The sequence below is a fragment of the Barbatula barbatula genome (assembly GCF_947034865.1).
Source record: "Barbatula barbatula genome assembly, chromosome: 22".
Taxonomy (NCBI): domain Eukaryota; kingdom Metazoa; phylum Chordata; class Actinopteri; order Cypriniformes; family Nemacheilidae; genus Barbatula; species Barbatula barbatula.
Genome location: NC_136785.1, coordinates 269399 through 291698, shown reverse-complemented (window position 1 = coordinate 291698; position 22300 = coordinate 269399). Strand labels below are relative to the sequence as shown.

General features: G+C 42.6%; 1 protein-coding gene across 3 annotated transcripts in view; it reads left to right on the top strand.

Annotated features, from left to right (window-relative positions):
* znf462 (zinc finger protein 462) overlaps nucleotides 1-22300 on the top strand; it is a 31695-nt gene continuing 9395 nt past the window's right edge. Inside the window, exons 1-5 of one of the 3 annotated variants that reach the window (XM_079486426.1) lie at nucleotides 1-179; nucleotides 14464-14720; nucleotides 15069-20395; nucleotides 20501-20638; nucleotides 21443-21780. In XM_079486426.1, the coding sequence (XP_079342552.1) occupies nucleotides 14495-14720; nucleotides 15069-20395; nucleotides 20501-20638; nucleotides 21443-21780 (6029 nt within the window). In that variant the 5' untranslated portion in view covers nucleotides 1-179; nucleotides 14464-14494. Of the gene's footprint in view, nucleotides 180-14463; nucleotides 14721-15068; nucleotides 20396-20500; nucleotides 20639-21439; nucleotides 21781-22300 lie in introns of all 3 variants that reach the window. The other 2 variants (XM_079486424.1, XM_079486425.1) reach the window with 2 other exon arrangements.

Below are 22300 nucleotides of genomic sequence, written 5' to 3'. Positions count from 1 at the left end.
GTGTTGCCTGCTTAGCAGATTGTCTTCCTTGTCTGTGAGGCTGCTCATTATTCAGAGACACCCGGAGCTCAGGTCATCTGCAGCTGCTGCGCTCAGGAACAAGAAGAAGAAGATGGCGATCGTCCTGCTGCTGTAGACCGCGAACAACTTCACGGAAGATCTCGATCCAGGATCCAGCCGTGAGTATTCGCTCTTAACGATCCACAATAACGCGCCCGACGCTTTGGAGAGGCGCTCTTTGGGAATGACCTGGAAAAGCGCGTTTGCTTCTTCTTTGAGCTCGCGCTGACCCGACAGGATCGGACATGCTATCGAACCGAACCGAAGCGACGCTCCCCGTCTGACACCTTCGCTCGCGTCGCTGGAGCTTCAGAGCGGCCGACAGCGTTTCGTCCGGGTAGAACGTCGGGAATCGTGCTCCGGTGATTCGGTCCGGAGTGAAACGCGGCCGGTGCGACGGGAGATTTTCACGGCGCTGGAAGCCATTGCGCGGATCTGCAGCTCCGCGTCCATTTAGAGGCGCGACGCGACGCGCTCACTACGTGCTGTGACGTTACAATATTACAATGTGGCGGCGTGAAAATAATGTTACAGTGTAGCGGCGGCGCGCGTTTGTTGTCGCGGCTTCACAATGACACGCAGGGAAAATGGAGTCTCAATGGAGAACAAAGGTTGAGTTTCTCCACCGCCTGGACATGGAGCTTCTGTGAGACGCGTTTTATTCTCGCGGAAGTTTGTCTGCATTATGTCTGATGTCGTGCTTGAAGGGTCACGATGAGTTCACAATGGTAAAGCTGTCTAATGTTCTGCCGTGACCTTCACGAGATGTTTTTCAAGCCTTTCTGCGCTGAAACGACAGGAACTTTCATTCGAGCGCGTTTGGAGATGCGTTAGTTGTGAATAAGCTCGTGCATGCGCGCGTCGAAGGCTTTTGAACTTGTGAATCAGTTAAAACTGAACTTTACACGTCATGTTGTCCTCGTGCACCTGTGTGTTGTGATGTCTTCTGCTCAGAACTGAAAGTGAAGCTTTGATGTCATCTCGTGTGTGTTCTTGTTATGTCTTAGCACTGAGCTTCAGTGAGGAATATTCTTCTAATGTCAGGAAACCGTGAGGCGGTTTGTTTCTCCAAAGCACTGAGATCTCTCTCTCTCTCTGTGTGTGTGTGTGTTTCTGCAATCACTCTGGCCACTGTGAAATCCTGCTGACAAAGACAGTGCTACACACACACACACACACACACACAGTCTCAATGCGACAGACGCAGGCCAGAGGAACTCAAAATGGTGGCACGTCTCCCATGTCAAGGCAAACAGGTTCTTTCACATGAAGCTTATGAGCTGTTTGTTCAGGTTTGAACACATCTGCGCAGCTTCTTTGTGGCTTAATGGAGCTCTGATCACTCGAATTGAGATGTTGGATCGTTTCTCGGCCTACAGAACAGAAAGGAATCTATAGATTTTAGCTCTGGATTATGGATTTTGTAAGGCCCTGTTTGTGTCTTTGATGGTTTAGTTTGTCAGGTTCTTCTGAAGCTCATGTTCTCATATCCTCTGCGCCTGGTTTCTGTTCCTCCTCTATAGTGTGGGAATGGTTTTGTGGGATATTTTTGGTGACATGTTGCAGTTCCACAGTAATGACTTTGATGTGGTGGAGCGTCTGACCTGAAAAGCTGAAAGCTGTCTTATGCAACTGTTGAGCACTCGGTTCAAGCTCACCGGTGACCCACTTTTCATGAAGGTCCGGTGTGAAGCGTGTTCATCTCAAAGCTTGACTTGCCGTTCACACCACAACATTTGCTTTCTGTCTAAAGTCAAAATAAACATGAAATGTAGAGAACATTTTAGCCCAGTAAATAATAATATTGTTGTGTGTGGTGTTGTGTAGTCTTTTTGGCGGTTGATCAGTGAATGATACCGAAGGTCTCAGTGGTAGTGAGTGTGGTTTATGACTTTAATTCTTTGTCATGTGGAACACAAAGGCATCACTTTAAAGAGAATAACCACTGGGGTAAGAAATAAATGATACAACACAACAGAGAAATGTCAGAGATACTTCATGAAATACTTGTGTGTGTGTGTGTGTTTAATTGTATTTTGATGTCCTTATTGTAATGTTTTTGGCTCTGTGTGTCGTTCGTTCTGATCGTCAGATTTATTTCCGTCGGGATGAAGTCTCTGAAAGCAGTTGTGTATGTAGACCCCTCACTAGGTGTTGGTCTGTAGTGAGTGTGTTCCTGTGTTCTGTTGTTTGTGTTTCATGACGTGCACATGTTCATTGTTATGATGCTATTTTGGATTTCGTCCATTTAAATTCTAAATGATTATGTGTACATTATTTAATTTAAATGTAATGTATTGATATTATTTATTGTAACTGGACGAGAGGATGCTGTTGCTGGTTACTAAAACCTCCATCATGCAGAATAAATCTTCAGATGTTCTGCAGGTCGAGCAGGTGAATGTTTGTGTTGAAGGAGACGTAGTGATGTGAAGATTTTATTTGAAGTTATGCCCTAATCTGATGGGTGTTTTTGTCACGTCTTTTATGCTCATTATCGATAAAACAGCCCAGAAAAAAACCATTGTATTATATACAGTGGGGCAAAAAAATATATACTTATTTTCCACCATAATTTGCAAATAAATTCTTTACAAATCAGACAATGTGATTTTTCTGGATTTTGTTTTCTCATTCTGTCACTCATAGTTAAACCTATGATGTAAACTACAGGCCTCTCTCATCTTTTTAAGTGGGAGAACTTGCACATTAAATACTTTTATGCCCCACTGTAGCTCAGATGTTGTTAAATTTTATCCGCATATCAGCATTGTCTGGGGTTTTATGACATGGATCTATACATATTCATTGTTCACATAGTGTTTCGGCTCAGATGATTTGTCAAATTGTGGTTAGCTCCTTCACACTTGATGTGCGCTTCTGATCCGTGTGTTATTTTAGGTTTGAGAAGGGTGAAGAGCAGACTGCCAGAGTATCTCTGAAGCTTCACATCACAGATGATTTTCATTCTTCATGTGTTGTGTCTGGGCTTCCATTTTGATGTTGAGGAATCTGGTCTATAAAATGGATGTTTGAGTGCCGTGAGGCCTCAGAAAGATTCAGAAGTTCAGAGTTTGTTCTTCACGCAGCCTGAGAGAAAGAAACGCAACACACAAAAGCCAATTGAAATGCTTCAGTGGGCACTTTCATGACATGATGCATTGGGCACACACACCTCTGAGCTACTTTTGAAGCAGTTATGTACAGAAGTCATACGTTATATAATCTTCAAATGGACATTAAAAGCCGCTCTTCTGCTTTATATGATTTCATGTCAGAAGTTAGTGAATGGTGATGAATGTTTTTGCACAGCACATGGATCAATCGATTGGCATTTCTTTCAAGTTCATGACCAGAAAAATACATTTAATAATAATGATGATCATAAAACATGAGTAGAACAGTTATAAAGGTCAGCCAGTGTAGTTCATCATTGTGTACAAGCACTTATGTTATTTATTTGAGCTTTATAGATGTCCGATCGCTTTCTATGTGGCTTTTATCTCAAGATCTTCCTTGTGATTTATGTATTCTGTCAGTAAACGTTGATTGATCTTAACCTGTATCAAACACAGGTATACACTCTTAAAAATGAATGTTCTTGAAATGTTTCATAAGAACCTTTAACATCCACAGAACCTTTCTATTGTTTCTTTATGTGGAAAAAGCTTCTATCTACAGACAATAAAAAATACATATGATTCTTTTAAGGCTGTTTGACTGTACGGTTTTTGGGGAACCAAACATTCTTCTATGTCATCGCTGCAAAAAGTGCTTTTATAGCAGGTTTATTTTTAAGAGCGTTCAACTTTTCCAGGAATGTGTCATCGTGCAGACGTTCTGTCATATGTGTGTGTGCAGGAGGTTTTAATGGATTCAGATCAGAACTTGCCTATTTTATTTCATCAGTCGAGATTCTTAGTCCTCTTCAGCAGTTCATTTGAAATGATTCTGCAGATGAACATAAAGTCTCACTGCACGACGGTCAGACCCGATCCAGTGTCCACAGACAGAGATGTGTTTTGAGTTTCTGTCGCTCCGTAGGTCCTGAAAGCTCTGCACATGTGTATGGAAACATTCAGTTCTGTTCTTATAGAGGCCAAGCGCCGAGGCAAGACAAGGCATCCATTGAGAGGGAACAGCGGTGGTCTTGTCGCTCGGATCCGCTCGCTTCTGTCCCGCTCAACTGGAAGGTGCTCGTGTCAAAGTCTGATTAAATATTGAAGCGGTTGGAAGGAAGGAAGATCTCGCTGGTGTGAGTTAATATATTAATGGATCTCTCGTCTTTCTAACTTGTAAATGAAAGAAGGCACATTGGGCCGGTCACAGTGTACCGTCATGATTTTGTCACGTCTGCGTGCCAACTGTTTAATTCCATCGTATTTTTGTAAACATGTTGATGGTTTAAGCATGTTGGCAGCGTGTTGCGTGTAGTTTTCCGTCATGTGTTCGGTCTGCAGGTTTTCGGTCTAGACGTTGAACTTATTTAAGCAGTTTTTCCAGAGCGCTGCTGTGTAACTCCAGTCTGACGCCGTGAGATGTTCTGCATTGTTTGGCCGTGATCCACAGACAGATCTCTTCATAAGAATAACTCGCAGTCATGTTCTGTATGTTGTGTTTATAACGGTGAGCTGAAGAGGAAGTGTTGAAGACTCGCTGCATAACCAGAATGACTTGAATGTCACCATTGTAACTGGTTCATCTGGTAGACTGGAGGTTATAAATACAAACAGACGATGTTATTCTCAGTCTTTCTGTTCGCTCAGGTGAATTGTTTGAGTTTTACAGATCTGATGTCTTTATGTTGGACTAGTGTGTGTTTTCTTCAGACCCTGCAGCTGCAGTCCAGACTCTCCAGTTGTGATGTTGGAAATTTAAAGAGACTGTTCATCCAAAATTCACGTAAATTCTGTCATCATTTATTCTGGATGTGAGTCTTTCTTCAGTGGAACATAAACAAAGATATTTTGAGAAATGTCTTGATGTTTTTGTTTATACAATGGAAGTCAACGGGGTCAACGTTCTTCAAAATATCTTCTGTTGGGTTCTGAAGAAGAAGAAAGAAACGTATACACCAGGTTTGACATGACATGAGGATGAATAAATGATGAGAGAATTTGGTGAACTTTGGTGTAGTTTCTGGGATCAGATGTCATCTGAAGGATCTCTGGCAATCGTATGATGTCGAAACCGTTTTATACACAGAATGTCTTCACTCAAGTTTGATCTTTTTACACCAGTGAGTGAAATCAGTAGAATGGACGTCACATATTTTTCTTGTGGGTGTGAAAGTTTTAAAATGACACAAACCGTAAGGGTGACTAAAATAGTACATCAGTTAACATACACATGAGAGAGAATCTAAATTGGTCTGATAGTCTTCAGCGCTCCTGATGTTACCAGACATTGACCTCTGAGACTCGACCTCTGCCTGTGTGTGTGTGGGTTACCCATAATGCTTTGCTGGAGGTCACAGCACTGTGTGTGTGTGTGTGTGAGATATAGAAGAAGTATGAGGGCATGAATGTTTGTACATTTGACCTGAAACACCTTGTGTATTTTGTTTGTTTGGGTCTTCATTGAAGCTGTTATTTTGTGAAAGGTTTAAATCTCTCGCTGAAGTGAGTTCATGTCCATCAAAGGTTTTTTTCTGAGCTGATAACTGAAACATGATGTTAAATATCAGTATTCACTTTGATTCTCTTTGTGTTGAGTCGCTGTCTGTGTGAATCATTCAGTCACTGTATGATATTTACTTTTAGTGTGGCTTTTTAAAAGAGCTCCCTGTTTAGACAGCGAGATGCTCGCTAGCTTTTTAAACACAGTTCTTGTGAAGAAGATCTTTGGTATTATTTAGAAGTTTGGGTTTTTTAAGTTCAGGAGAGCTGAGGGAGGCATGATATTAGTCATGAAGTGTTATTTCACTTATTGAGCAGTAACTGTACTAATGTCAGTACAGAGACCAGCAGTCTGTTCTTACTTCACCATCTATGTTGTAAAAAAAGACTATTTTAATATGAAAGTGCGTGATCCGTGATGAACGAGTTAGAAACATGATTTTGTCCAGCGTTATTTTTTTTGTTTGCTTTAAGTAACATTTACTTTATATTTGAACAAAAACTAAATGTATGTATAAGTAGAATTTACTTTATTCTGGTTAATAAGTTGAACTTGAATTATAGAAGCAAATTTTACTTAAAAAAATGTCGTGCAAATTGTTACGAGGATTTTATTTAGTCAATTCTTTGAGTTATTTTTTCCACGTGTGAAAGAGCATCAGAATTGGAACTGAAGATATCTTGAGGGAAAACTCTTGAATGATTTCCCAGCGTCCTGCGTCTTTAAATCTCTCTCTCTCTTACATTAAACTCTTACTGGACCATCAAGAGTGAACATTCATGCACTTTTCACTTCAATTCACAGAGTTTTGTTGTAGTGTGCAGTTTTACACTGAGGTCGTGTGTGTGAACATTAGTATTTTTTTGTGTTTTCTGTTGTTGTGTGTAAACTACAGTGATGTCAGCTTTCCAAGAGCTTCATAGTCGTGACTGAGCCCTACAGTTAACAGATGTCTGTATGAAAGAAACAAGTCTTTCTCAATAATGTAGAAGTCAGATTAGAGTCTATTCTCATTATCATCATGTCTGTTCAGATGAGCGGAGTTGATTTTGTTGATCATGGATTTGTGCAAGTCGTGTTTGAAGTTATTTTGTGATTGTAAATAAGTTTAGCGTTGAAATTGTGGAGCACTGAAATCCAGAAGCCTTCAGATGAAGGTTTGCTCCGAGGCTTCTGTCTCAGACCAACTTTGGAATGGATTTCATTTGAGTATCATCTTTGTCTCCTGTAATAGAGAATGGGAACGTGATGTTTGCAATGCAATGCATTCTGGGACTTTTGGACATTGCAGTAGAGAGATATGGAGGAAGTAGAAACGTTTAAACGTTTATTATTATACCGTTTAAAACGCCTTCTGTGTCATGAACTGCCATATCTGCTCTCATGACCGGTGTGGAAAACGGATCTGAAATTAAATGAATTTTCCGCTTTGCGCTTCCCAGAATGCAATGCACAATGACATAGATTCCCAAACTCTTGAGTTGATGTTCGTGTATAAAGTGATGAATGTGTAGTAGAGCTCCGATCAAGAAAAACATTCATACAGGTTTGAGATGTTTTTTAAGTGAACTGTTCCCTTAAATTCAGATATCTGATGTTTCATTGCAGTCTGTTGTATGTTGTCAGATGTTAAAATCTCTTCCAGATCTCTAGAGGAGATGCCTCGTGTGAGATTACTGTGCTCTTTTGCCCCGAGAAACGTGGGAGATGTTGATGAGATGAGATTTGTTCTTCATGTGAGCGGAGAAGAGCTGGTGTGCAGGTCAGACGTCTCTTTTCTTGTCAAACGGCCTTTGGGTTTTGTGTAGCTGCCGGTGTTTTCTTGAGGAGCACAAAATGGAGGATGACCGGCGTGTCAGCGGTTGCCTTGACGCTGCAGCGGCTCGTGTGGCGCGTGAAATGGAGTCGTGCTGATTCAGGAGATCATTCAGTCAGGAGCAGCAGAGCACCACATCTGAAGATCACTCGCAGGAATACACATTTCACCCTATCAGAAGAACAACATGAACACACCATGACACAGATCGTGATGTACGGTTGGCTTGTGTTTTTTCCGAGGAGGCTTGAGACCTTGATGGTGTTTGAGCGGTGCGAGTCTATGGATGATCGTCAACTGTGTTGTGTTGAATAGACATTTCATATGTCAAACGTTGTTTTATTTATCGTGAGATCCTCACAACGATTCTGGTGCGGTTGATGAAACATGTCACTCCAAAACAAATAATTTCTACATTCAGAGTTCTTTTAGGATTAAGGCCGTTTGTGTTTGTTATTAATTTCAATCAATCACACTTTACCGTCAAATCCAAAGTATTACTCCATGTCAGTTTGTGTACTTCAATAGATGATTTAAAGTTGTTAAAAGTGCGCTTTATCAACATCATATGTTTGCTAATGTTCTCAAGATACTCAAACATTTAGGAACGGTGTGTTGTTGATATTGTTGTGTGACTGTGTCAGTTGTTGAGTTGTGATAGTGTATCAGTAACCTGTCTCAGTGAATCATTCATCACTTTATTCTGTTGTGCATTTCTTCATCAGATGAACGCATGAGAGGTTCAGCTCTTTGTCTGGTGTTTGTTTCACGTGTATTACAGGTTTGTTTTTAACCTGTTTAAATGGAAGATGTGTTTGTTTTTTAAGAAGAAGAGTAAAGTGTTAGTGGTGTCTGAAGTGTGTTCTGGATGAGTGTAAGAGAAGCTTCATGTGGATTTGTTAATGGCTGACCTATTTCTCCTGCCATATGTTTCCTGGAAGGGATTTGCTTTGAAACATGAAAGCCAATGATTTGGATTGAGGAAGAAGATTATGAGCACATCTCGCATCCGCTCTAGAGGTCGACTGATTATCGAACTGGCCGATTATCGGCGTCGATATGAAGCATTTTTTCGTTTTTCGAAGGATTTTACTTGCACGCATCAGTTGACGGAATGGACATTTGCACGTTATTTTAAGTCATGTCAATTCACACATACAAACCATGTTTTAAAGCATCAAGTACTTATGTGCTACTACACGCAGCCGCCACTCAAACTGCTCGCAGTCAGATTTAGGCATAAATGTTCAGACACACGTTATAATGCCCATTTTGGCAAGTATACACAGTCGGTTGTCTTCAGATCTGTGTAATAAGTGTTATTCCTTTGTCTTAATGCGCCGCCACATCTTTATTTACTACTGTGGAGAAAGACTTAAATACTCCAGTAATTTTGGTCACAAATAAGACTAATACATTAATCGTAACTGTGATTGGTCTTTATACACCTCTGAAGGAATAGTTTTGTATGTTATATTGCATTTCTATCAATAGATCCTCCTAAAAACCCTGCATTGTTCCTTTAAGTCAAATATGGACTTTTTCTAGTTGACTGAAAGAGACAGTTCACACTAAAACTGTCATCTACCCGAACACACCCTCAGATTGTTCCAAACCTGTATAAATGTCTGTTTTCTGTTGAACACAAAGTTAGATATTTGGCAAGAATGTCAGTAACTAAATCAGATCTCAAATCCAATGGTAGCCTATTTATTTTCCCTACTATGGCAGTAAATGGGGGATGATATCTATTTGGTTAAATAATGATTGAAGCTCCCCGTGTGGTTGACAAGTGCAGCTGTCTGATACTAGTGTCGTAAACTGATGAAACCAGTGAATGCAGAAAGACCGTTGTTTGGAGACCATTTTGCTCTCTTCCGCAGACAGGGGATAGGCGGGGCTGTAAGTACCTACCCGAACACAGAACTTACACAGTGTGATTATAGCCGCCATGAGGCTGCTTGGTCACATTTACATATATTAACATGACTTACAAAGAGTTCAGGGAGCGATAAAGCGATATTTCATACAGGAGCAATTATATAATAGGTGCTAATACAAAGTTACTAGTTTCAACAAAAGCCAGAACAATATCTGTGGAGCTTAGAGAGAGAGGGTTTGTGGTTTTTCTCTCATTTGTCTGTCAACTATACACAGAAGAGATGAGTTTGAAGTAGTTTTTTGAAGGTTGTGAGAGATGTGGTTGACTGGATCGAGTTAGGAAGAATGTTCCACCAGGAAGGAGTTGTGAAGGAAAATTAGCTGGAAAGCGATTTACTGCACTTATGAGAAAAAAACACAAGACACCGTTGGCTTAATGGAGTGTAGGAGGGTGTGAAAGTATGCCGGTGCAGATCCAGTGATAGTCCTGTAGGCAAACATCAGTGACTTGAATCTGATATGGGCTTCAACTGGCAGCCGTGGAGAGAGATGAAAAGGGGTGTCACATGAGCCCTTTTGGGCTGTTTTGGACCAGCTGAAGTGATTTGATAGCCTTTGCAGGAAGACCAGCAAGGAAAGCATTGCAGTAGTCCAACTTTGAGATGACCAGGGCCTGGACAAGGAGTTATGCCGCATGTTCAGTGAGATAGGTTTTGACCTTTCCAATGTTGAATAAGGCATATTGACAGGATCACGTTGTCTTTGCAATGTGTTTTGGAAGGAGTGATTGTGGTATTGCAGAGTTGGATGGTGAGATCGTGTTGCACCGTGGGGTGTGCCGGAAACACAAGTAGTTCAGTCTTGGCAGGGTTCAGCTGGAGGTGATGCTCTTTCATCCAAGCTGAGATGTCTTCTAGGCAGGCTGTAATGCGAGCTGCTACAGTGGTATCGTCTGGGTGAAATGAGATGTAGATCTGGGTGTCGTCAGCATAACAGTGATAGGAGAAGCTGTGTGCTTGTATGATTGGTCCCAAGGATTGTTGTGTAGATTGAGAAAAGCAGCGGTCCAAGCACTGATCCCTGAGGGACCCCAGTGATCATGTGGTGAGCAGTGGAAAGCGAGCCCCTCCGAGACACCTTGAATGATCTGCCAGAGAGGTAGCAGTGCGAGTATTATTTGTCTGTATAAGAGTTGTTCTACCACTGTTCTTAAAAGAACATCTCTAAAACAAAGTCAAAACAACTACAACGTGTTGCTTAAAAGTCTCAATGTGCTTTTTGTGATTTCAGTTTAGAATGTGCCACGTGATTTAAGGATCACTGTCTGTTGCTGGAAGTTTGGTTTTACCTGTGCTTCAGGTATTTCGGGTGAGAACAGAAAGTGTTTGTGATTCACATAAACAGAATATTCTATGTTCTATCTCCTTGCCAGAGATCTGTCTGATCGAGATGATGGTCATAATAAAACATCTCTCACCTCAAACTTCTTCATTTGAGGTCAAAGCACATGATCTGATGCTTTGAGGAACTAGAATCTTCTTCTTTTATAATCGAGAACAGACATTTGAGAAGTAACCTTCATATGAACGACACTGATAAGAAAAACCCATGAACCGTTTTCTCTTTCCTCTCACAATCTAAAGTGTTGGTTTCTTAAAAAACAGGTGAGAAATGACAGATAGTGATGGTCAAGATGTTCACATCATGAAGATGAAGACTGAATGTAATGAATGAAACGTTTGCGGATTGGTCAGGATTGTCGTGGGGTTGTTTTTTTCTGTTGAATGATTCTCTGGTCAACTTGAAATAACTGAAACTATGCTTCAGTACAGGAAGTGTACTTTGGGAAACTGTTTGCTGTCTTACTGTCGTGTGATATTTATCACGCAGATCATGATATGTCCAGTGATGCCAGGGCTTGTTCTTTTCTTCTCTGGCTGTATTCTTTTGTTTGTGTGTATTAATGAACACGCTGGCTGAAGATTCTGATCTTCAGTTCCTTTATCTCTTGACCGAACGTCTGAGACTGAACTCACTGGCTCCTCACTGTGGACATTTTGGGTTTAATTTGTTTTACATGGTTTGAACCTTTAAAACATTTGTACTGTAGTATTTTAAGTAAAACTGCTTTGTCATTGTGAAAACATTTATGCAGAAAATATATCCCCCCCATCTCTCTGTCTCTCTCTCTCTGTCTCTCTCTCTGTCTCTCTCTCTGTCTCTCTCTCTCTGTCTCTCTCTCTCTGTCTCTCTCTCTCTGTCTCTCTCTCTGTCTCTCTCTCTGTCTCTCTCTCTCTGTCTCTCTCTCTCTGTCTCTCTCTCTGTCTCTCTCTCGCTCTCTCGCTCTCTGTCTCTCTCGCTCTCTGTCTCTCTGTCTCTCTCTCGCTCTCTCGCTCTCTGTCTCTGTCTCTGTCTCTGTCTCTGTCTCTCTCTCTCTCTCTCTGTCTCTCTCTGTCTGTCTGTCTCTCTCTCTCTCTCTCTCTCTCTCTCTCTCTCTCTCTCTCTCTCTCTCTCTCTCTCTCTCTCTCTCTCTCTCTCTCTCTCTCTCTCTGTCTCTCTCTCTCTCTCTCTCTGTCTCTCTCTCTCTCTCTCTCTCTGTCTCTCTCTCTCTCTCTCTCTGTCTCTCTGTCTCTCTGTCTCTCTGTCTCTCTGTCTCTCTGTCTCTCTGTCTCTCTCTGTCTCTCTGTCTCTCTGTCTCTCTGTCTCTCTGTCTCTCTGTCTCTCTGTCTCTCTGTCTCTCTGTCTCTGTCTCATGGTTTGTCTGATGCACATTGATCATTGACATGGGTTCCAGAGCCATTGAGAGAAAGAGTTCTGCCAACAGAAGTCCAAAATGCTGGAGCGTCACATGATTCATGGAGCCTTCAGGTTGTTCCAGGAAGTTATGTTTTGTCTTTAAATGCTTTATTTCTTTCATTTTTTATTCATTAAATGGCTTTGGTCTTTAAATTGGTTAGAAGTTTACCTAAGTTGTTCTGTTTAGTCGCATGCATCAATAGTAATTTCCGGGAACTATTGAGAGCCTCCATGAACCGCCATTGCTGTGAAAAACTGTTCCATTGGAGTCAACGGAGTTGACGCGACTCTCTCTCTCTCTCTCTCAATGGCTCTGATCAGTTCTTCAGATCTTCTGCAGTATCTGTTGTGATTTTACTATCCGGAGGGTTTGCTGGAGCAGGAATGTCCTCAGACTCATTCGCTCGTCTTCATTCTCACCTCAAGACTGCAGATGTTTTTTCATATCTGACACACTGAGCTTCAGGCAGACTTTGCATTTTCATGAAGATCTTTCGTGTTTTTGTCAAGGTGTTTTGAGGATGTTTGTGACAGACTTTACAGTCGTGTGTTTGTGTGTTTGTGTTGAAGCAGAGAGCTCACATATGATATATATCGGTCATTGTAAGAATGCACAGAATTCCTCTGCTCTTTCCACTGTATGATCACCTAAAGCCTGTTACTGAATGTAATAAATGCACACAAGTAATATGAAACATTAAGATGTTTCATGTTTTTTAAGGAACATGCATCTAAGATGTTTAAAGCTCATGTTATTATCTTTTAATGATTTGTTGGTCATCTGCTGGATAGATTGTGTCATCTGTGAGAGGATCTGATCTCTGAGTCCATGTTACGCTCTGACTGAAGACCTCCACACACAAACACAGACTCAAGTTAAAATGGCTTCTGTGTCAGCTGTAAGGTTCTGCGTCTGTTGATGGGCTGAACTCTTTCACGTTCACACAGATGAGCAACTGGCTGCTTCTATTGTTATCTCTTTCATGCCATCCTTCAGATATTGTTGTCTTGTGTTAGTGAGTTCAGGGTGGAGCTCTTCAATGCTGAAACTCGACCTCGACACACAATGAGACGGAATGAAGGTTGATACCGGTGATAAGAGCTCAACATCTGACAGCAAACATGACGTCTGATCATCTAGCAAGAGTTTCAGCCATCAAACCTCTTTTACCCCAAACTAACCATGCATTCACTATAGTAAAAGTTTACTTTTATTCAAATTGATTACCATTTGTATAATCACAGTTTTTCTACACATACCATGGTAAACTATGCACAAAAACCACAGTTCATTTGTTGTTGTTAGGATTTGAATATAGGCTACTAATCATAGTTTTTTGGTTTTATTTGTTGTAAAACATGGTATAATGTTCATCAGGGTTTCTTAAAACCTTAACCTGTATATGATCATTTCACACGATGAACATGTTCATCATTCTCAGTTTTCTGTTTGGATCATCAACTTTTTTACAACATTTTGACGTGCAGCGCATGTAATCTTGATCTTCACATATCAGGAAGACTTTAAACCCGTGCCGATTGTGACACAACATGTTGCTTTAATGCTCTTTTTCATTTGTCATTCATTGGTAGCATTGGACTTCATTTGAGAGCTTTGCTGATTTTCTCATTTGTTTATCGAGATAATGTGTTTTATGACAATATTGCACTACTCTAAAATAAAGCAGAGATTTGATGGTATGTCTCTCCTGTGAAAATGAACACATATTGATCAGGACTGAATCATATGGGCTTTGTGTCATTGATTAATGCGTTTGCCGGGTACTCTTGGGTCATAGGATGTAATAATAACGACTGCCCGGCCCATAATCCTTTGTGTTTTCATATCAGCATTTCTCATCCCTCAGCGGATTCACCCACTCTTATTCCAGAAGAGCTGATGTAGATATGAAGACCCACTGGTGTTCTCCAGCTGTGCTTTATAATCCGATGATCCCTCTTTAGATATTGTTCCTGCTACAGACTGACTAACCACTTGCTAAAAAAAAATTATTTGCATTTTCAGAAGTGCATACATACGTTGTTCACACAATGAAAAATATTTACATTTCCATTCATGCAAAGTTCATCCAAAGGAAACTTATAGTGCATTCAAGATATCTATTTATTTTTAATTTTTTTGTATCATCAGTATGTGGCTCTGTGGGAATCAAACCCAAAACACGATGCTCTACATAAACGCTTATATCTGCTGCACTTATATAATATATCTTGTTGTTAGTAGTTTACATTCTGTTGGATGCCGAGTTTCTCTCTCTCTTTTTGACCAGGTTTCCCTGATTTTCCAGGGAGTGGTGAGCAATGGAAGTGCTGCAGTGTGATGGCTGTGATTTCCGTGCAGAGTCTAATGATGAGCTGAAGGTGCACATACAAGACGTCCACACGGCTTTCCTACAGCCCACAGAGGTGAGAGAGGACGACGAGTCGCCCCGAAGGTCCAGGTCAAACTCCTTAAACTCCCTCAGTCCCATAGAAGATGATGAAGACTCGACCAAAAATGATAACAGCTTGATGAAAAAGGACGCAGGTATTAAAATGTGTTGCTTTTATCTTCCTTTGTTTCTGGAATAGTTGTATGAAGTTCATATTGTTCATAATGTTTTGATATTATGTATAAATTATTGATGTTGTCTTAACTGAAAAATCTTGCAATATACATCACATGTTTTTTTTCTCAAGATGCCAGTAATGTTTTTTGTAAGGCAGGTTTGTGAAAAACGTTTTAAATGTTATGATTACAATAAGGCCTAGGACTGACTGTATGAGAAACCGACCCTAGGTGTAATATTAGAATGTTTTTTGTTTTCAACTTTTAGAAATAATGCCATTTCTACAAACTTCTCTGCTTATTTTGTGTTTCTTTTTTCTGTTTAAGGTCTCCACACCTTTAACAAAGATCTTGGGCACTTCTCAGTTTCAAAACAAACAAAACGTAACCAGTCACCTAAACCTTCGAACAAACCATTAAGCCCATTTTACCAGTGCAAGTTGTGTGTGCGATTCTTCAGATCCAGCTCTCTTCTCAGTGAACACACTAGAAAAGTCCACAGTATCCCCGGAGAAGCTTCGCCGAACGATGAGAGCTCTCGCAACACTTCCAAGCAGACCGTCTGCTCCGTTACCGCACAGGGTGGTGTAGGAACAGTCTTCTCTTGCCAATATTGCACTTATAAATCCCCGCACAGAGCACGACTTTTAAAACACCAGAAGGTGCATCACAAAGATGGTCTGCTGGGGATTTCTCCAGTGGCAGTGAAGGTCCCGGCCATGGACTCTGATGCCTCCTCCATTGAGGAACAGTGTGAGGAAGAGTCGCAGAGGGATCTTCTAGAACGTCACGTGCTGGAGTCCATGATCAAACCTCAGTCAAGAGGAGGCTTGAACTGTGAATGGTGTGGCTTTCAGACTCAACAGAGGCAGCAGTTATCCAATCACATGATGAAGAAGCACCGCAACATGGTGAAGATCATGGCGTCATTGCAGCAGCCCAAGATTCAGGATGGAAGCGCCGGATCCAGCAAGTCTGATTCCCCTTCATCAAGGAGAAGCACTCCCACCTCCAATGTGATGCTGAATGATCTAGCTAGCAGCGAAGGTTCCTCCATAAACGTCACATCAATCAAAGGGCCCTCCGGTAACACAACACTCAAGCCCACTTCAGGGATATCACATTTTCAGTACTCACAGCTCACAGCAAAAATACCCAACAGCACAGGATTTTCCATTCTGTCTGAGAGATCGACTTTCGTCACGTCAGATATGTCCAGCTCTGCTGTGGATCTAGATGCCAGCATGTTGAATGAATCCAGAAGCAGTTCAGATGAGGAGCTCTGTGACTTGGATGAGCCCGGTTACACAGAGGCGTGTGAGGATTCCACTAAACTTCTACTTTCAAAAGAGGATAATGACCTGCTGGAAACCAAAGGAGTTCCCTTCAGAAGACACATGAACAGGTTCCAGTGCCCTTTCTGCTCCTTCTTAACCATGCATCGCCGTAGTATTTCACGTCACATCGAAAACATTCATTTGTCTGGTAAAGCTACGGTGTATAAATGTGATGAGTGCCCCTTCCTTTGTACCAACCCGCTGAAACTCGACGCGCACAAGAAATGTCATGCTGGATCTTCCGAATGGGGCGTCATGGACCTGACCAGTGAAAATCAAGATGGTCAGGCTGAATGCTCTGAGCCGGTTAATGGAGGAAACGGCAGCTCTAAAATCAACGGTAAAAAATCTGCTGCTGCAGAAGAGCAGATATGTCCTCATCGTTGCTCACTATGTCATTTTTCCACGACAACACTGAAAGGTTTACGTGTCCACCAGCAACACAAACACTCATACTGTGATGGAACTCAAGTCACGAGTCAAGACGTCTCAGTCAATGAACAACACGATTCTGAATCTGAGTCATGCTGCTCATCAAGCTTCGTTAAAAAAACTCAAACGTCAATTTTAGGATTTTCAAACAAGAAGCACCTCATTGGGAAAACGGCCAGAAAATCCATCAACGATCTGCCCTTGGATCTTTCTCCTGTCAAAAAAAGGACACGGATTGATGAAATCGCAAATAATCTCCAGAGCAAGATAAGTCAAAGCCAACAGCAGGAAGATGTGATTAATCTTGAGGAGATGGAAGGTGATGTTGAGGAGAACGGCAATCACATTGATTTTGAGACAAGCAAGGAGAGAGAAAACATTCCAGAGCAGCGCTACACCTTCAACGCTCAGCCCCATCACGTCAGAGGTCTTCAGACAGAGCGCGGTGTTGGCAAAAGAAAACGCAGCCTGCAGTCCAAGCTCACCTCAAGAAACCTTCCTGTTCAAGTCACTATTTCTGACGATGAAGACGATTACAGCGCCTCTGCAGAATCTAAAGATGCTTCAGATGGTGTTTATCAGGACAATATTGAATACACAGGGGAACCTGGGAACCTGTTCTATTGCAAACATTGTGAGTACCAAAACAAGTCTGCCCGCAGCGTGAGCACACATTACCAGAGAATGCACCCTTACATCAAGTTCAGTTTCAGATATATTCTGGATCCAGAGGATCAGAGTGCAGTCTTCCGATGTCTGGAGTGCTTCATTGAATATAACAACTTCAGTGATCTGCAGCAGCACTATATGACACATCATCCAGAAGCAAGCAATGTCCTAAACTTTAACCAACCAGATCTGGTGTACATGTGCCGCTTCTGCTCCTACACAAGTCCAAATGTTAGGAGTCTGATGCCCCATTATCAGAGAATGCACCCGTCAGTGAAGATCAATAATGCTATGATTTTTTCCAGCTACATGGTTGAACAGCCTCAGAAGGGAGCCGCCGAGTCCCAAACACTGAGAGAAATCTTAAATTCTGGTCCCAAGAGTTTCAGCTCCACATCGTCCGGGTCCAGATCGTCCTCAAGTCCGGCTCTCAAAAGCATCTGCAAAAACTCTGATGCAAGTCTGGAGTCTGAAGCCTTTAGAGAAGGTCCTGGCGGAAACGCAGTGGTGTACGACTGTGATATTTGCTCTTTTTCAAACCCCAACATGCACTCTGTATTAGTCCATTATCAAAAGAAACACCCCGACCAGAAAGCCTCGTACTTCCGCATACAGAAAACCATGCGTGTCGTGTCTGTGGACAGAGCACAGCCGTCCAGCAACTACAGCTTGTCCAGCACCCCAAAGTCTTCAAATGTTGTCATGCCTGTAGCTGCAGATGAAGACGTGTACTACTGCAAACACTGCATCTACAACAACCGCTCTGTCGTGGGGGTTCTGGTCCACTACCAAAAACGGCATCCAGAGATCAAAGTGACAGCGAAGTACATAAAGCAAGCACCCCCCACCCCGGGACTCATGAAGCTCATGGATGAGTTACAGATCGCTCCACCTAAACAGTTTCTAAAGCAACTGAACAACAATGGAACTGAGGGCTCGAATAATTCCAACGCTAAAGGAGTTTCTGACAAAGGAGAATCTGAAATGCTGTTCTTCTGCCAGCACTGCGACTATGGAAACCGCACTGTGAAGGGGGTGTTGATTCACTACCAGAAGAAGCACAGGGATGTGAAAGCAAATGCTGACCTCGTCCGCAGGCATACAGCTTTAGTTAGAAGTCAAAGAGAGAGAGCTCAGATGATTCAAGCCGGAAGCTCCTCTTCCACAGCAACCGTAGCCACAGACGCCGAAAAATCCAAGTCGTTGCGATCTTTGAAGTGCAGACACTGTGTGTACATGTCTCCTTACGTCTACGCCTTAAAAAAGCATCTGAAGAAGGATCATCCTACTGTGAAGGCCACGGCCATGACTATCTTACACTGGGCTTATCAGGATGGTGTGTTGGAGGCTGGTTATCACTGTGAGTGGTGCATATATTCCCACGCCGAACCCAGCGGACTGCTCATGCATTACCAAAGACGCCATCCTGAGCACAACGTCGACTACGCTTACATGGCCAGCAAGCTGTGGGCCGGCCCTGACACCTCCACCAGCAGACAGGCTGGAAACCCAGAAACAAAGCATTACCAGTGCAGAGATTGTGCCTTTGAGGCGTGTTCCATCTGGGATATAACTAACCACTATCAAGCAGTCCACCCCTGGGCCATCAAAGGTGACGAGTCTGTCCTCATCGACATTATCAAGGGAAATCAGGCGTCCGACAAGCTTCTCCCACCGTTGGCTAAAGCATCTGTTTCCATGTCCAGTCCATTCAGCAGTCACCATCAGGAGGAGAGCGTGGCCGAGGGAGTCCGCCTGACTCACGACCGCCACCCCAATGTCGTTCTGTCTGCCGCCTCGTCCATCTCAAACAACACTTACCAGTGCACTGTGTGTTTATCTGAATATAACAGTCTGCACGGACTCCTGACCCACTATGGCAAAAAGCACCCGGGCATGAAGGTGAAAGCAGCAGACTTTGCTCAGGAAGCAGACATCAACCCCAGTTCTGTTTACAAGTGCAGACACTGTCCGTACGTCAACTCTCGCATCCACGGAGTTCTCACGCACTACCAGAAACGCCATCCGTCCATCAAAGTTACTGCCGAAGACTTTGCAGATGATGTCGAGCAGATGAATGAAGTGGGAAGCGAAGGGGACGAAAGGTCTAAAACTCAGAGGCAGGGCTACGGTGCGTATCGCTGTAAGATGTGTCCTTACACGCACGGCACTTTAGAGAAACTCAAGATACACTATGAGAAATATCATAACCAGCCTGCCACAGACATGTTCAGATCGAATTCTACCCAATCTCCAGCAGCACGAGACGATTCTGTTGCTGAATGTAGTAACAGCAGTGTGAATGAAGTGTCTGAGGTTTGTGATTATGTCACACAGTGTGAAAGAAACGCAGTCTTTAAATGTCAGCTTTGCAAATACTTCTGCTCCACGCGCAAGGGCATCGCTCGCCACTACCGGATCAAACACAACAACGTCAGAGCTCAGCCTGAGGGCAAGAACAATGTTTTTAAATGTGCCCTCTGCTCCTACACCAACCCCATCCGTAAGGGTCTTGCAGCGCACTACCAGAAACGACACGACATTGATGCCTACTACACGCACTGCCTGGCAGCATCCAGGACGGTGTGCGAGAAACCCAGCAAGGTGACGGTGCCCTTGGCGTCCAAAACGGAAACCTCAACGATGAGCGAGGAGCTGAAGCAGGCGGTGGACGGACGCAAATGTTCTCTGTGTCCCTTTCAGGCATTCAGCAGGAAGAGTATCGTCTCTCACTACATAAAGCGTCACCCGGGAGTCTTCCCCAAAAAGCAGCCCTCCAGCAAACTGGGCCGCTACTTCACTGTGATCTATTCTGATGAGGCTGAGAAACCTCCATCCGCTGAGATTGTGGATGTAGTTGAGGTTAAAAATGAGGTGGAACCCGAAGGTGAGGTCGAGTGGCTGCCCTTTAAATGTCTGAAATGTTTCAAGATCTCCTTCAATGCAGCAGAGACGCTGGTGATGCATTACAACGACTGTCACGACAAAGAACTCAAGCGGGACTTCGTCACCATTCCCAGCCCTGTTGAAGATGGGACAGAGCTCTATCAGTGCACTCACTGTGAAAGCAAATTCTTGACCCTTCCAGAACTCAGCGTCCATCTGAGGAACCACAATGAAGATTTCGAGAAAAGAGCTATGAGGCAGGAAAGAAGAAAACAGCTTCAAAGCAAACTTAAAACTGCAGAGCCATCAGAAGCCAAAGCAGAGAATAAGGTAAGAATCGTACTACTTCCCATCAATCGAAACCCAAAAACACTTTCCTAAGAGGCCCCGAGTGTGATGGACTGTGAATGATGCAGTTCCTCTGTCATCCTGTAGGTGGAGAGCACAGGTGAGAAGACTCCTGTTGGCTACAGGTGTAACTTCTGTGTGGAGGTCCACCCAACACTCCGAGCCATCTGTAACCACCTGAGGAAACACGTACAGTATGGAGAGGTGAAGGAAGGTCATGTTAAGGTATGAACAAACATGTGAAGTAAAGGCGTTGGGTATTTTCTCCTGCTCAGTTTGCGCATGAAAATGGTTTAGTAAAGTTTATGAAGGTGAATGGATAAGTTATGTTTTGGAATGCACCCATGGTACAGGTATAATGGGATGTAATGTAATGAATTGTGAGCAGTGTGATGCGGTGTTTATCTAATGATCTTAGCTGTGTTTCCAGCCGTGCAAGTGAAGTTCTGTCAGTCGAGTCTTGACGTGTAGACAGTTGTTACATGGAGTGTGAGTGGTTTAGTGTTAGTATTCCACTGAGAGTCCCAGGATACCCGCAGGAAGGCCAGACTTGAGGATTTGGCACGTGATTCTGAACTTAAGCTCAGGATGAGACCCTTCATGAGCTGTGCTGAAGAAAGCACACTGCCATTCTTTATTACCAGTGTTTCTGATTAACCATAGTTTATACTTTTAAACTGTTTAGATAAAGTTTTTTATCAAGGTCACAAAACATGTCCCAGTCAAAGTAATTTAAGCATGTGTATAAAAAGATTGTTTTCTAACAAAATAATTATTGATTTAATTTATCTAATTTATTTTTAATTACATTGAAATCACCAATTTTCAATATTCTAAAGCAAAAAATGAATAATCTATGTAGAGTTTGATTCCAAAATGAGTCAACTTATGTTAAGTTTTTATTGCTTTAATCAAAACCAACCAACTGCAGTTTGATTTATATTAATTGGACTGCACAATAAAAAACATGATTTTTGAATTATCACAATACATTTTTTGTACTTAATGTGTGAATTCCTCCGACAGCAGGAAACACTAGAGACACCTGTGGCTCTTCCTGTGGACACCATATCCAACGGCAATGTAGAGGATGCGGCCCCCCAGGACAATGACCCTTCGGTGATGGCTTCACCTCCATCTGACATCCCCATGGAGACTGAGGAGTCTGTTCCCGTGGAGACGGTGCCGGTGGATCAGGAGAAGACACGAGCGGTTCCCGGTCACCCATGCAGCATGTGTAACCGCATGTTCATGTCCATGCAGGGCTTGCGCTCTCATGAGAGAAGTCACTCGGCTGTAGCGCTGGTCAGCAGAAATGACAAATACAGCTGTCAGTACTGTCAATTCTCTTCTCCCTTCAGACACAAGTGAGTCGCTCTTCTGCTTCTTGAAACTATCATAAGATCCATGAGGGGTTTTTACATGGTAAAGATTGAATATAAAGTGAAGTGTCAGGTGTTGTTCCAGTGGAAATGCTGGATATTTTCACATAGTAGTTGTCTCATCTGAAATCTTTGTTTTGGTCTCTGGAGTAAATCCGTCTTCACTGGATGTTCTGTGACCCAGAAAGCGGCCGCATTCATGTGCCACACGGGAGCCGGAGATAAAAACACTCATTCCCATGATCCCCGTCGGAGATGACTGTTTTGTCAGAGTCTCGGGACAAGTGCAGCATCTTCTGGATGTTATCATTACACGTCTCTCTGACGCTGTCCTTTTGGAGTCATTCAGACGTTTTGGATCTTTCCAGAGCTTTTGTTGTTAGCAGACACTCATGACTTTGAGTTAGCACTCATTTTCATTGGCCACCTGTCTGTCTGACACACACACACACACACACACACACACACTATTGAGGGTTCATGAGTATAAATGTTGTTTTCAATA